Here is a 14,053-nt window from a genome sequence, read left to right on the forward strand (position 1 = left end):
TCATTCTATCATCTTAATTTTGCATTTTTTATATTTGCATTATTCATATTCAACTATTTTATTACTGTTAACTATATTGTCTTATATTTAATGTACCATTTATATAAATATCCATTCCTATATAGTGTACTGGTGTAAATTTGTTTGTGTGTTCATATTTTGTTTTGCTCTGACCTTTTATTGACTTTTGAATGTGAGGCGATGTTGTCCGTGAGGTTTAACAATAAAGTTTCGCAAATGCAATTTGGCTCTCTGATTGTTTAATGGCCGCCGGTGAGGAAGGGGGCGAGGCGGGCTTTTATTGCTATTTTGCTGTCCATAAGCTGCTCTCACGTTCCCCCGTGAAAATATTGCAGCCACATAACGAGACATTAAGCAGCACGTGATTTGATTCGATCATCCGTGAATGATGAACGCGCCAAACGCGCGGGAGGGGGACGACATGCGAGCAAGGAAGGAGGAACGTAGCCTGTGTGAAAGGGGATTCTGTACGGGATGGCATGGGGGGGTTAAGTTTAATAATCACTTACCCCGCCCTGTTGTTTTGTGGTTGCCCCAATATTCCCCATTACGCTTCTTTTGAGGCAATGGCATGTCAATTGTATGATAAATTTGCGTGAAAGGGGATTTAAAAAGCACCAGCTTAAGAGTCTGCCAAAATGCTAGGACAGGGGTGTGAATCATATTAAATTTTCGTGCCTTGTTGTGAAGAAAGCAATTGTTAGGGCAATATTGCTGGCTCTAATGGGTACATCATACGGAAACTCTGCGTGAAAGGGGTATTAAATAAGTGATAGCCTGTGAAAGACGGCATTTTTCTGACGGAAGGGGTGGACAAAGTTGAGTAGATGAAAGATCTTCTGATATAACTCTGATGTAGCATTGACACAAAACTGCATGAAAGGGGTTTCAAATAAGCACTACTCCATTTTACAAAGGCTGTAAAAGCTGTCATTTTCCCCCCAAAGTAAAGTTGACCAACATATAGAAAATTCTGGATCTTTTCGTTTTAAAATTTTAATTTGCATGTAACAATTTAGCAGAAACTCTGTGTGAAAGGGGCTTTGTGAAAGCCAGAATTTCTTTTTTCTATGTTGCTGTTGTGCTTTAAAAGCAACAGCACAAAAAAGGCAGATGGACAAAGCCGACCCAGCAATTTACTTCAGTCTGAGGTTATCACTGTTCCTGCGGTAATACAGGACGCTGCCTGTGTGTAAGGGGAATTCCCTATTGCTTTAAATGGAACGTGACGCCTAACACACTCTGGCTACCCGATTTCTGGGCGTAGGAAGCCATGTGAAAACGCACAGTCGCGGCATATCCAGCTCTGGCTGCGTGAAAGGCACAGGCATCTAAATGCCACATCTTCTGATGAGGATCTCTGTATGAAAGGGGCTGCCGTGATGATGACAATGTGTGTATCGATGCCACAAGCAGGAAGGAGACAAGCAACCACTGAACACAAAACCCACAAACGCACGAGCGCAAACAACAGTGCTACCATACACGCGTCACCTTGCATCAGTGCAGCTAAGATCGGTGACTTTCCAAAGCAGCAAAAATCAAAACGACAACACCAACAAAAAAATATGAGAAGTTAAGTGCTTTTTCCCCCCCCAAAACTGCTGACTAAACGATCCAGAGGCTCAAGTGCTGGAACACCCCCCTTACTCCCCCCCTCCCAGGAAGATGGAGCGGAAGTAGGAGGAGGAGTGGGGTGAAAGGTTGGTGTTATGTTTGTTAGCTGACATGACTAAAAAAAAAGAAAAAAAAAAGTATTTGTTTTCTCTCGGAGCTCCCGCGAATGCCGATCAATTATTTATTTGCGCCAGAAGGTGCAACATGGGCATTTTTCGCATCACGACATGGCCGACACATGCTACATGCTAACCGGCAATTAGCTCACTGTTGTGCGTAAAAGGTCCAGAGGCAACTAATTTTTATGGTAATAATCAGAGCCGCAGCTGAGACGGGACGATGCCTGCGTGTAAGAGGATGTCACGACAGGGGTGTGACGTTTTAACACCTGACACTCATTTCTCCCATTTGCTGCTTGTCTGTGTAAAAGGCAAAGACTGCTAAAAACCTAGTCCTCCACTAAGGCTTTGCCAATTTTGCAGAAACGTGTGTGTGAAAGAAGCTTCAAATAAGGAATAGCCCCCTTTACACTGTATGTAAAAACCCTGTGTGAAAGGCACAGGTGGATAAATTCCAGCTCTTCTGTTATAGCTCTAATTGCAGAAATTTGTGCAGACTGTGTGAAAAAGGCTGTCGCTGTTGTTTTCGTGCCGTCAGATGTCCCGCAACGGCGCCGCGCTGGTTAAAATGTCAGCAGCGGGAGGTGGTGTGCCCCCCCCCCGCCGCTAATTGGCCGCTTTCCGCGAACAATACGGCGGATAAATGTCAGGCACGCTTTCAGCTTTGTCGCTGACACTCGTGTGACAGCATGTGTGCGAGTGTGCGTGTGAAAAATTTCATTCCAAGCTCACGGGGCTCTTTCGCAACAAAATGAAGCCCCTTTCATGCCGTTTCTGCAAAATTGGCACAGCCTTGATTGCCGTTTGCCTTTTTATAGAATTATTATTGCTGCTACCATTTCAGAGGCAATCTGAAAAGGGCCGACGGATATGCTTGAGTGAAGCCCCTTTCACACAATTTCTGCAAAATTAGCACTCCCCTTTTTACACCAAACCCAACAAAGGTGTTATATTGCAACGATTGCTTTCAACACAATGATGTGTTAAAGTTTACGCTTCTGTCCCAGCTTTTCCGAAATATCCTAACGCACGAAGTCCAAATTCTGATACTACCACTGGCAGCGTAAAACTGATGATTGGACTTCCTTCCATTCTGTCAATGCCACTGCTATTTATACAGGCAGAAAATGCCAACTTTTACCGGCAACGTCCCCTTTCACGCAGCCCATTGCAGAAACTGAACCCAGCGAAGGCAACAAAAAAAAGAAGACCAACTGCCAGTGTAGAAAACGACAATGTCAGTTGTTAATTTTTACATTTTAAAAGTCTGTCCCAGCTTTCCTAAAATACCTTACACACCCATCCTACCTCTGAGGGTGTCAAGTTTTGGAGTCGACTTCACCAGCTGTTTATACACAACGGCGAGTTGGGGGGAAAAACGGGTGTAAAAATGTCCGGATGCATATCCCAAATCTGCAGGTCTGTCTCGTCCGTTTAAAAAAATAAATTGTGACATGGCCCAAACATGGCGCGTTATAAATGGTAAATACAGCACAAAAAGGTTGGACGTGGTAAAAGGCAGACGGTGGAAAAAGAGGACAAATGGGCCTCCGGCTGCGCTGTTGTTGCTCGGTTACCGTGGAAACGGAAGGCAAAACATGATGCGGTTAGCACCAGAGCTAACGTTAGCATCAGACATTTGACTACTTTACACGTGAGAATTGGTGTGTTTGATTGGGAAGGAGGGCAAATGTTAACATCTGCTTATGATTTTTTTTTTCTCCAGTTTTCACACAATTGCATGTTGAAGTGTTTTGACACAAAAAGGCGACCTTGAACGCCGCTTTGCTTCACAAATGCGTCACCAGCACACTTTGATTGCAATTTACCTTCCCACTCGACTCGCTTGTGAAGGCAGCTTGAAAATAAGGCAGAAGGCTAGCAAAATTAATTCAAGGTGACGGCGTGAAATATCGCTGGGCCAGCCGGGACGACAGGTCACGTCAGGTCACGCTGAGTTAGCATTAGCAAGAGCTAATGTTGGGTGTCGTCATGTTGTGTAAATGAAGCTAATGCTACAAATGTGACGAGACTGGATTGCTACTCATGTTTACATAACCTCATTCAAATTGTACTAATAATTATTATTGGGTGTTTGTTTTATAATCATTAGAATCATTTGATAATTGACAAATGTATTGTCTAAATACATTCCAAACATGATCTTATTATATCTTTTTTTCATGATTTTTAAAATTTTAATTAAAGAGAACTGTTGTTTGAATGCAGTTAATATCATCATCATTCATAGTTTTTTTTTAAAAAATAAAAAGTATTTTACATCACTTTTTTTTTTAACAGAATGATTGTTTAAATGCAGTTTGTGCGCAGATTTAATATACACACACAAATACACACAATAATAAAAACATAATTTTACATTACATTTATATTGTATTTATTATATAAATATGGATATAGATATATATTTATTATTGCATTGTATATATATTATATTTTTTATTATTATTGTATTTTATATACAGTATTTACATTTATATTTTTAACAGACAGATGGTGTACTGTAATATTAATAACAATTATGATAACCACCTCTCTCTCTCTCTATAATTATATATATATATAATTATATATATATATATATATATAATTATATATATATATATAATTATATATATATATATATATAATTATATATATATATAATTATATATATATATATATATATAATTATATATATATAATTATATAATTATGTATATATAATTATATATATATATATATATATAATTATATATATATATATATAATTATATATACATAATTATATAATTATATATATATAATTATATATATATATATATATATAATTATATATATATATATAAATATATATAATTATATATATATATATATATAATTATATATATATAAATATATATATATATAATTATATATATATATATATAATTATATATATATATATATATATAATTATATATATATATATATATATAATTATATATATATATATATATATAATTATATATATATATATATATATAATTATATATATATATATATATAATTATATATATATATATATATATAATTATATATATATATATATATAATTATATATATATATATAAATATAAATATATAATTATATATATATATATAATTATATATATATATAAATATATATATATATAATTATTTATATATATATATATATATATATATATATATATAATTATATATATATATTATATAATTATTATTATTTTTTTTTTACAAATTCAATGGGGAGAAAAGTGTGAGTTGTTTTTCCATGTCGGTTCTCTGGAGCAAATAAAGTGACGCTGATTGTCTCATTGTGCAAATCTGGCATTTTTAGCGAGCGCAATTACGGCCGGTCGCTGACATTTTCTGTTGACACTTTCCAGGATACGCGCACGCATGCGTCAAAGCGCGCACATTTTCCGCATGTGCACACGCCGATCTGGACACGCGCACGCACGCACGCACGCACGCACAGACAGACAGACAGACAGAGTTGCGCACGCACGGACGCGGCCGTCCCGTCCGGCAGGCCTTATAAATCCCGCCGGCGCGCATTGTGATTGTGTTTGAGTCCGGTCGCCATGGCGGCGCTTCCTGCCGTGTTTACAGTGAGCGCCGCCATAAATTCAGACCATCTCAACAACACTTAAGCACGTGGACGCGAAGCGGCCCAGGCGCCTGCCTGGACTCGAGCCTTCGCCTTCGCTTTCGCCTTCGCGCCAGCACAAAACCTCTCTAAAAGGCCAGCAAGAAGACGGACGAGCACTCTTGATGGAAGCTTACAACAACAAAAAAAAGAAAAACACGCACACGCACTCTAATGGCGATGTGTGTGCGTGTGTCTGTGTCAAACATGCTGACACGGGCAAACAGCGCGGGTTCGGCACGCTTTCCACCGCAATGTGAAATAATGCAAGAGCTTCGGCGATGCTAGCTAGCTAGCACAACAAACGACAACAAACAAAATGTCAACTTGCAGCACATTGAAGACCTCCGCCAAGGCCCAACGGGTCTGTCTCACTTGCAAAGGTCCCCTCGCTCTATCTGATGGAGCGCTTGGGCCCAGTGCGCATGGACTGTAACATTGTCAAGTGGAGGTCGACGCACTTCATCCTGCCATGTCCAAAAGTGCTGAATCAGCACTTCCTGTCTTGACGACTTTCCAAACATTTCCGCAAAACGAGGCCACTGCCAGTCGTTCCGCCTAAACGGGTGTGAAGTGGCACAGGTGGCGAGCGACTCATCGTCTGCGAGCGCGTGACGTCAGCGGCCGGACTTCCTGTCACACGTCGAGAGTAAAAACATTCCGTCTGTTCGTGGTTGGCCGCTGCGACTTTTGCGGGGACGTGGGCGGTGACGCTCATTCGGGGGAACGGCGGCTGATTTAAAGCCGCGTGAGAACCAAAACACGGCGAGCGGGGAGGAGAGAGAACTCCCAGAACAGCTGAGAGCTGTCGGCTCAAAAGAAAGCCGGGAATGTGGATGGTCCCGGCCAGAACTGCCACATCCAGGCCCAAGACTTTAAATCTCAAAGTCATTCGTAACCTTGACAACAAGTGGACGCAAGCTTCAAGGCTACTTAAAGACACATTTCAAATGGAATTTTTTTAATTTTTATGACAGCTCAACATTCTTCCAGATGCTCCCACTGTTGAGAAATTACACACTAAACAGTCTTGCAATTTTACAAACGAATGGTCGCTGAGGACCACCATACAAAAAAGTTGAATATTTCTATCGGTTTCTGTTTTGCATTCGAATATAGGTACGTTTCATCGTTATTCACAAATCTGTTTAAAACTGTGGGAAAGGAGCTTTTTTTTCAACATGGCCCTGGTTGATCTCTTATACTCTTCTGCCAACTGCTGGCCGTTTTTGTAATAACTACCATTATCCAAGCATCCGTCTTCAGTTCAGAGGCTGCATCAAAGACTTCTGTATTCTCTAGCATAAAAAAATAAAAATAAATTAAAAACGTATAAATACGTTTTTGGGACACTGGTAATATTGAAAATACTCATCGAGTAATTGAGCCTTTTTTTTTTATTGTCCAAATCCTTTCAGAATATCGACAGTAATTGTTGACTGATTTCTGTAATTCCTCATGAAAGAAGACCGATTATCTTTTATTTTGCAAAAAAATGACCAAACCTCAATCCCCCCGCCCCTTTTTCGAATCACTATATGATTACAAAGTACGACAGCACTCGTGTGATCATGAAAAAAAATCCTACGTGGAAGGTCATCCCGGGTCATACGCACCCCAATGCAAGTGGACTGTATCGTAAAAAGTCCAATCTCTCACATGAATTCTGACCCCAACCCAAATATAAGTGCAGGGTTTCCCCCAGTGCTTTATGAGCCTGGCGGGCTGCCAGGGTTTTTCAAATTGGTGTTTGAAATTCCAAGTCCTGGGTTTCCGACTAATACTTGGAACCGGGGGTCAAATTACAGATATTTCCAATGAGCAAACCTTACCCACCCGAACCGTTATCCTAAAATCAACAATGCAGATCGGAAGTGGATGAAAAGTGGGAAGGGAGTCACTCGACACATGAAATCATCTCCACCGAACTCCACACAAGTTGCGCGCCGAGTCCAAAGACTGCAACAGGACTCGGTAAGCGCAGACGCTCGGTCTGGGAAGGACTGCGGGTCAAATGCCGCGGCATTCCCGGCCCGCCTTGACCGCCAATCCCATGAGAGAAAGGCACATTGCCGCAGAATAAGCGGGAGCCGCCGCCGGCGCCCCCGCCCGCGCCTCGGTCGCCTTGCAGGAGGTTCAAGGTCTCCGCGAGACACGTTTTTGCCCCTGAAAGGAGAAACGAAAGCAGCCGGCGAGGTTCGAGAGGGAGGATGCCGAGACGTCAACGGCGCGGCTCCTCCTCGGCAACCTCAACGTCCCCGGAAAACTCGAATTTCATAAATCAGCCTGCGGAATTTTTCCCGCGAGATCCCTTCGTGACGACCCGCAACCCCGCCGCAAGACGGACTGGACCACATTCGGCTGATTCTCAACAGCCACATCTCCAAATTGTCTTCAAATGCTTCATAATTAAGAAAGCCGGCAGATGTCAGGAAAAGCCTACTAGAACAGCTGGAGTTTTTCAGAGGTCCGTTTAAACGTGAGAGATTGAATGTGATTGGCTCATTGTGAGCTCGGCGCCATCCCCAAATTGGAACTAAGAAACTAACTGCAATTAAGTCATTAAGTCCGTCGTCCAGTGAGCGCCAAAGGTTCCGTTTGATTTCAGAGTCAATTCTCCGGAAAGGTTTTATTTGGCACCGAGTTCAAACCAAAGCTGGGAGACGGCGAGGTCCGATGCGAGGAAGGCGAGGGAGGACGGCAGCTCAATTAGAGCGGGAAGGCCGGCTAATGAGAGATCCAGGAAGGGCGAGCGAGCGAGCGAGAGAGAAAGTGAGAGAGCAAGGCTCATAAAGGATCGTTAATGGAGCAGGATTGACACCGGCCGCTAACGTGAACACGTCAAATACAAAACATTTCAAAGAGAGACGCTATTTTGTGACATCACATTGCTGCATTTTGCTGACTCGGTCACGAGCAAAAAGAGACGATGCGGCGTCAAGCGGAGGCTGCAATGTTCGAACCGCAGGACATTTGCAGCGTTCGGCTGCTTCTCGTCGGGCTTCGGCATATTTGATTGGGAAATATTGCCAATCACAATGATTCCTTTTTGTTGTTGTTTTTCAATGTTATTCATCCCTTTTATTATTTACCTATTTTTTTTTGGGGGGGGGGGGGTTCTCTTTTATTATGCATTTGGTTGTTTAATAACTTTTATTTAAAAAAAATATATACTTTTAATTCAACATTCATTTAACAAGTTTTTAATTTTTACTTATACTTCCTTTATATTAATTTATTAAAAACTTATTTTTTATTCTGTTTATATTTTTTTGTTCATTCATTTTTTTATTCTATTTTTTAGTGTATTTATTTCATGTTTTTTATGTTATTAATCACTTTTATCATTTTTTCTATTTTATTATATTTTTATTTGTATGTATTTTGTTAAAATACTTTTAATTATTAATTCATCATTCATTGAACATGTTTTTGTTCATTTTCAATTGATTTTTTTTTACCATTTGACTATTTTCGTTATACTGATTAAACCCTATTTTTATTTTTAACTTTGTTTATATTTTTTATTTTTGTTTATTTTTTTATTTTATTCAATTTTTTTAGTCTGTTATTATTTTATGATTTTTTTAAATTTATGATGGTGTTCATATTTTGGGGGGTTATTCATATTTAATTAGCATTATATTTATTTAATGATTTTTTTTATTCTCTTGTTACTGATTTTTTTTTTCTTACTCGTAAACTAGCCCACAAACATTTCATTCCGCGTGTCAAAGCATTTTCGCGATACAAAACATGAAAAAAAACCACTTAACATCCGTTTCTGTTTGTGCCTCAACATGAAAAAGTCATTCAATGTCAGGGTGATTTTTTTCTTCTCCTCGGAATTCGGACATTCGGCCGCAGGTATGTACTTGTATTATGTTGTTCAATGTTTTCACGTGGTCGGGCGACGCAGGATCTGAAAACGACCGAATGAGTTTTTGGAACGTCAAGCGGAAGCCCCTTTCACGCCGCCGCAGCGCGCGGAGGGTCTGCGGCGTCGTGTTGCGACTTTCTCCCAGCTCATCTATAAATACGGCGACTTTCGGCTCAAGCTTTCCTAAACACACGCACGCGCACACGCGCACGCACGCACGCACGCACAGTAGCTGGATGCCGCGTGGGCCATAAAAGGTGACGGGATGTTTTCCTGCACGGAGCCAAAGATTGAAGCCGACTTTCCGACCGACAAAATCATTTTGCGCTATTGAAATAAACGCGACGTCGAATGTTCTCTCGTGGTTCTTCAACGGCTGCTAAAAACCAGAAGCAACGCTTCCTCCGCATTAACACGGCAGCGAGGTAAAAAGTCGCCATTAATAATAATACTTGGCTGCACATCTCGCCTCAATCAATAATTCATGGCCGCTCTATTTCCACCCATCAATCAATCACTCATCAATCACAAGACGGCCGCTCGCTTCACATCCTCGCCAGCGCTTTTATGACTATTACTGGATTTCCAAAGACGTGATGTCGCTTGTTTGGGAGAGAGCGATTTGGCCTGGTAAAAACCCTGCTGGGACCCAAGGGGGCGGGGCCGAGGGGGGCGCATGTGACGCGCTATATGCGGCCCTGGGTGAGGGGTCAAAGGTGAAGGCAAACATTGATAAACGATCCCTCAAGAGAACGGATTTTCTTCTTGATGTTTGGGGGCTTTATACAGTGGCTATAAGAAGTCTACACACCCCCTGTTAAAATGCCAGCTTTTTATGCCATTCAGAAAAAAAAGTACAACTTTTTTCATCATGACCTTCAAAAGTCAATTGAAAAGCCTACTAGAACATCTGAAGTTGATTTGGGGAATATCAAGAGGCACTTTTTAGCAGGTCCCATTTCACTTTAACGTAGGTTGAAAGTGATTGGTTGATTCTGAACACATCCCCAGTTACAAGAGGGTGTGCACACTTGTGCAACTACAGTATCTACATTTTTATTATTATACAGAATACAAGTCATCTTAATGGTGGAAAATAGTAGAAATTATTTATCTAGTTTTTTTTTTATGACAAAAAAAGAAGGCATTTAAGCAGGGGTGTGTACACTTTTTATAACCAGTGTAACGTGTGACACTGCACAAAACCTGAGAAATAAGTCATACAGACTTCAAGTGACCTCTTTAAACAAGCGCATCGATTTTACTGGCAGTCAAGTGGAGCAAATCGACCCGATGCAGACCAAGATTTGTTTTCTTTTTTTTTTTTATGGCGAGACTGTAAGAAAAAAAACAACAACCAGAAAAACGTTGATCAGATGCGAGAACCAGAAGGTACTGTGTTCATAATTTTGAAAATCAAAGAAATCCTGTTAGCAAGTTAGCATTAGCACTAGCGAGAATAGAAAGTCACCGGGACTTTAGGTTGGGAAAAAAAACAAAAAAAAACAAAAAAAAAACAAAACAGGGGAAGTCGGGGAATGTAAATGAGGCCAAAGATGGACGTGCTTATTCACCCGCTTTGTACATTTTTCACAAGTCAAACATTTCAGTGTTTTCCAGAAGAAGAAGAAACAATTGAATTGGGCTCCGTCGTGTTTCAAAACATGAGCACAATAATTGCGACATCGCGGCTTTTCATGTCACAGTTTGGCCTTCGTCCAAAATAAAAGTTCCAGCAAAGTGTTTCGTGAAAGTCGCCAGGCTGACGAAGGGATCATGTGAAGTTAGCGCTTTGCTGCTCCACGGTAGCGCGCGGCTCAATTCAATTAGCAGAGATCAAAGCCCCCCTCACCCCCCCCCCCCCCTCACCCCTCCCAACGACCACGCGGTACACGACAGGAATGCCTTCCACAGTCGGCATGTGAAAGCGGATCCCGGCGGGCGCGAACGCGGCGCGTTGTTCGGCTCGCAAAACAAAGTCCGGGATTTCCCTGGGAAACAAACGCGCGATGGCGTCAGCGGGGCGGCAGCAGCTGCGCGCGCAAAACTCGCGCCGCCGTTCAGGGAGTGTCCCGACGCCGATGGCGGCATGTGCCGGGGCGGACGACAACTGTTTGGCAAAGGCAAACCCAACGCTGACACACTTTAGAACGAAGCCCTGCGCGAACTTTGACTCGAACCCGGCGCTTGGCTGACGCGGCATTCTTCAGCTGACAAGGACAATAAAAACGGCGACTCGCAAACAACGTCGTCGTCGGCACGCTGACAGAAATCCTGACTTTGTCACTGTCGACATTTGCCACGTTCACACCGAAGGATGCGTTCCGTCAAACAATCGCGACCTTTGTCACCTTTTGATGACCGGATTTTCCCATCATTTGGTTGGTCCTGTGACTTACGCATACTCGGGTGCGACGATTTGCACTGCTATGTGAAAAAAAAATGACATCCATTTTTTTCTTTTAGGTCTTTGGGATGCCTGCATTCAGTTTCAGTCCAAAAATATAAAAATATACATTTTTTAAATTGACATTTCCTTTCTCTTTTGTGTCAGTTTGAGTTTAAAAACATTTTTCTTTTTAAATGGACATTTTCTTTCCTTCTTTTTCTTTTAGTTTTTTGGGATGTCTGCATTGAGTTTCATTCCAAAAAATTTAAAAAAATAAATAAAAAGTAAGAAAATGGACATAAGTGTTTTTCACATAGCAGCGACTTGCAAATATTAAAATTAGAGTTTGGACTTTAAATCCGCACTCACAACGATGGTAGCAAACGCGTTCCAAATAGATTCCAAACTTTCGCTTGGAACAGGGGAAAAAGTTTGTCTTTTTATAAATAAATATAGTTTATATCTATTGTAGCAGCCCTGTGTTTGACATGTCTTTACCTCCAACCACTAGGGGGCAATGTGTTTTTGTTTGTTTACCTGAGGCATGGCCAGGTAATACTTAATTGGGGTCCCGCTGGGGGACAGCTGCTACCGATGAAGGACGCAAACAATTTTCGACGGGCGTATCTTATATTTTGGCCGTTTCTGTTGTTACTTTGAGAGTCGTTATTTTGTCAATGAAGTGTTCAATTGTCAACCATTAAAGCAATCAAGAGAAAATTCCGTGGCTTTTCTTGACGCCTTTTTTACGTTTACAAGAAGTCAAAATTAAAACGACAGTCAGTAACCACAAGTGTAGCGGACGAGTGCTGCGGGACAATGTCCTCACATCTGTCGTCGAACGTCCTCTGTCAATTATTCTGATTGGAAGACAAGAAATGCCGGAAAAAAAAACAAAAACATGTTTAGCGATGAGTTGACTTCAATTTCGTAGAAAAGTTGACTCATCAAGCCGTCGTGTCTTGTGGACGTTTGCAGATTCATCCATTTGCTAATTTATTTTGCAACTTATATTATCGTTTGCAGAAATGTGTGGTATTTTTTCCGATCCTCTGCATTTATTTCAGGAAAAGCATTTTTTTTTTTCATGGCAGTTAGGAATGTCAAAAGAGGTTTTCACTATTTGCCGTCATGCCCGCCTGCAAATCACGCGCGTCCAATATTGAACCAATAATTGCCTAATTGATTTTGGCCCCTAATAAATTGGTCCTTTCGACACCATGAAAGGACAAAATGCATTTCTGATTCAGGACAGGTGTGCTTTTACTCATCGGAGCCAAAACATTTAGCATTGCTCCATCCAAAAAGTTCCAACCCCCACAAATGTTCGTTTTTGTCACGTAAACAAAAGCGACGCCGTTTTCCAACAGACACCAAATTCTATCAAGATGATTGATTTGAATCTCCAAAATCCCCCCCACGTGACTTCATTACGTGGAAATTGAAGAGCGAAGCTCCTGCAGAGATGAAGCATGGCCGAGATGCTGCCTGCGTAATTGCAAGATGGCTCAAAACAGCTGACGGGGCGTCACGTGACTCGCCTTTCTCTGCCCTTTTTTGTTTTTTGTTTTTTGTTTTGTTTTGAAGCGCTTGACATGCATCGGCACTCACATGAAGACGTGGTAGACGAAGGCCCATCCGCGCGGGCGTTCCAGCACGTTGTACAAGTAGTTCTGCAGCTTCCGGAAGCGCTTGCTGCTCAGGGACGCGGCGGCCCGGGGTCCCGGGGGTCCCGGCAGCGGCGTGCCCAGCAGCCCGGTGCGGTGCGACGGCAAGCCGCGCTCGGGGGTGGACGGCTCGCTGCTCTCCGCGTGCACGGCCGTGAGCGCCACGAACTCCACGCGCCGCTCGTCGCCGCCGGGGTCGGCGTCCGGCGGCGGCGGCGGCAGCATTCGGACGCGGCCGTTGTTGGACGGGCTCCCCAGCATCAACCTCTGCGGGCCGCAAACTTTGGATCCATCCGGAAAAACGCTCCGCAAAGCAAAACACAAAAAAAAAAAAAACACGCACGGAGCCTTATTTGCTCTTGTTTTGGAAAAAGTCGACTTAAGTCAAGTTGCGGTCGCTCAGGGAAGCGTCGGGACGCGCGTGTCCTGCAGACTTCATGGTCGGCGCTCGCTTGCGCGCTCGGAGGTGGTCGCGCGCACTTCGTGTCCACTTTGTGGAGTGGGCGTCCAGGCCAGGTGGAGGAGGAGAAGGAGGAGGAGGAGGAGGAGGGAGGGAGGGTCGCGCGCGCCAGCCGTCGCTCCGCCTGTGCTCGTGGAGCGCGCGCGTAGAAATGTGCGCGTCGTCGCGCACGCACAAAAAGTCATTACAAGAAATTACAGACGGATGAATGAATTTAGGGGAAGGGT

The 14,053-nt window shown here is 42.3% G+C and overlaps 1 protein-coding gene across 4 annotated transcripts in view; it reads right to left on the bottom strand.

Moving 5' to 3' along the window:
- kcnq4 (potassium voltage-gated channel, KQT-like subfamily, member 4) overlaps nt 1-13,840 on the bottom strand; it is a 29,958-nt gene extending 16,118 nt beyond the window's left edge. For all 4 annotated transcript variants that reach the window (XM_086063174.1, XM_086063173.1, XM_086063172.1 and 1 more), the window contains exon 1: nt 13,311-13,840. In XM_086063174.1, the coding sequence (XP_085919300.1) occupies nt 13,311-13,627 (317 nt within the window). In that variant the 5' untranslated portion in view covers nt 13,628-13,840. The remainder of the gene's footprint in view (nt 1-13,310) is intronic.
- Nucleotides 13,841-14,053: the final 213 nt, after the last annotated feature.

This window comes from Leptonotus elevatus, chromosome 19 (assembly GCF_054856555.1).
Source record: "Leptonotus elevatus isolate MCC_2025b chromosome 19, RoL_Lele_1.0, whole genome shotgun sequence".
NCBI lineage: Eukaryota > Metazoa > Chordata > Actinopteri > Syngnathiformes > Syngnathidae > Leptonotus > Leptonotus elevatus.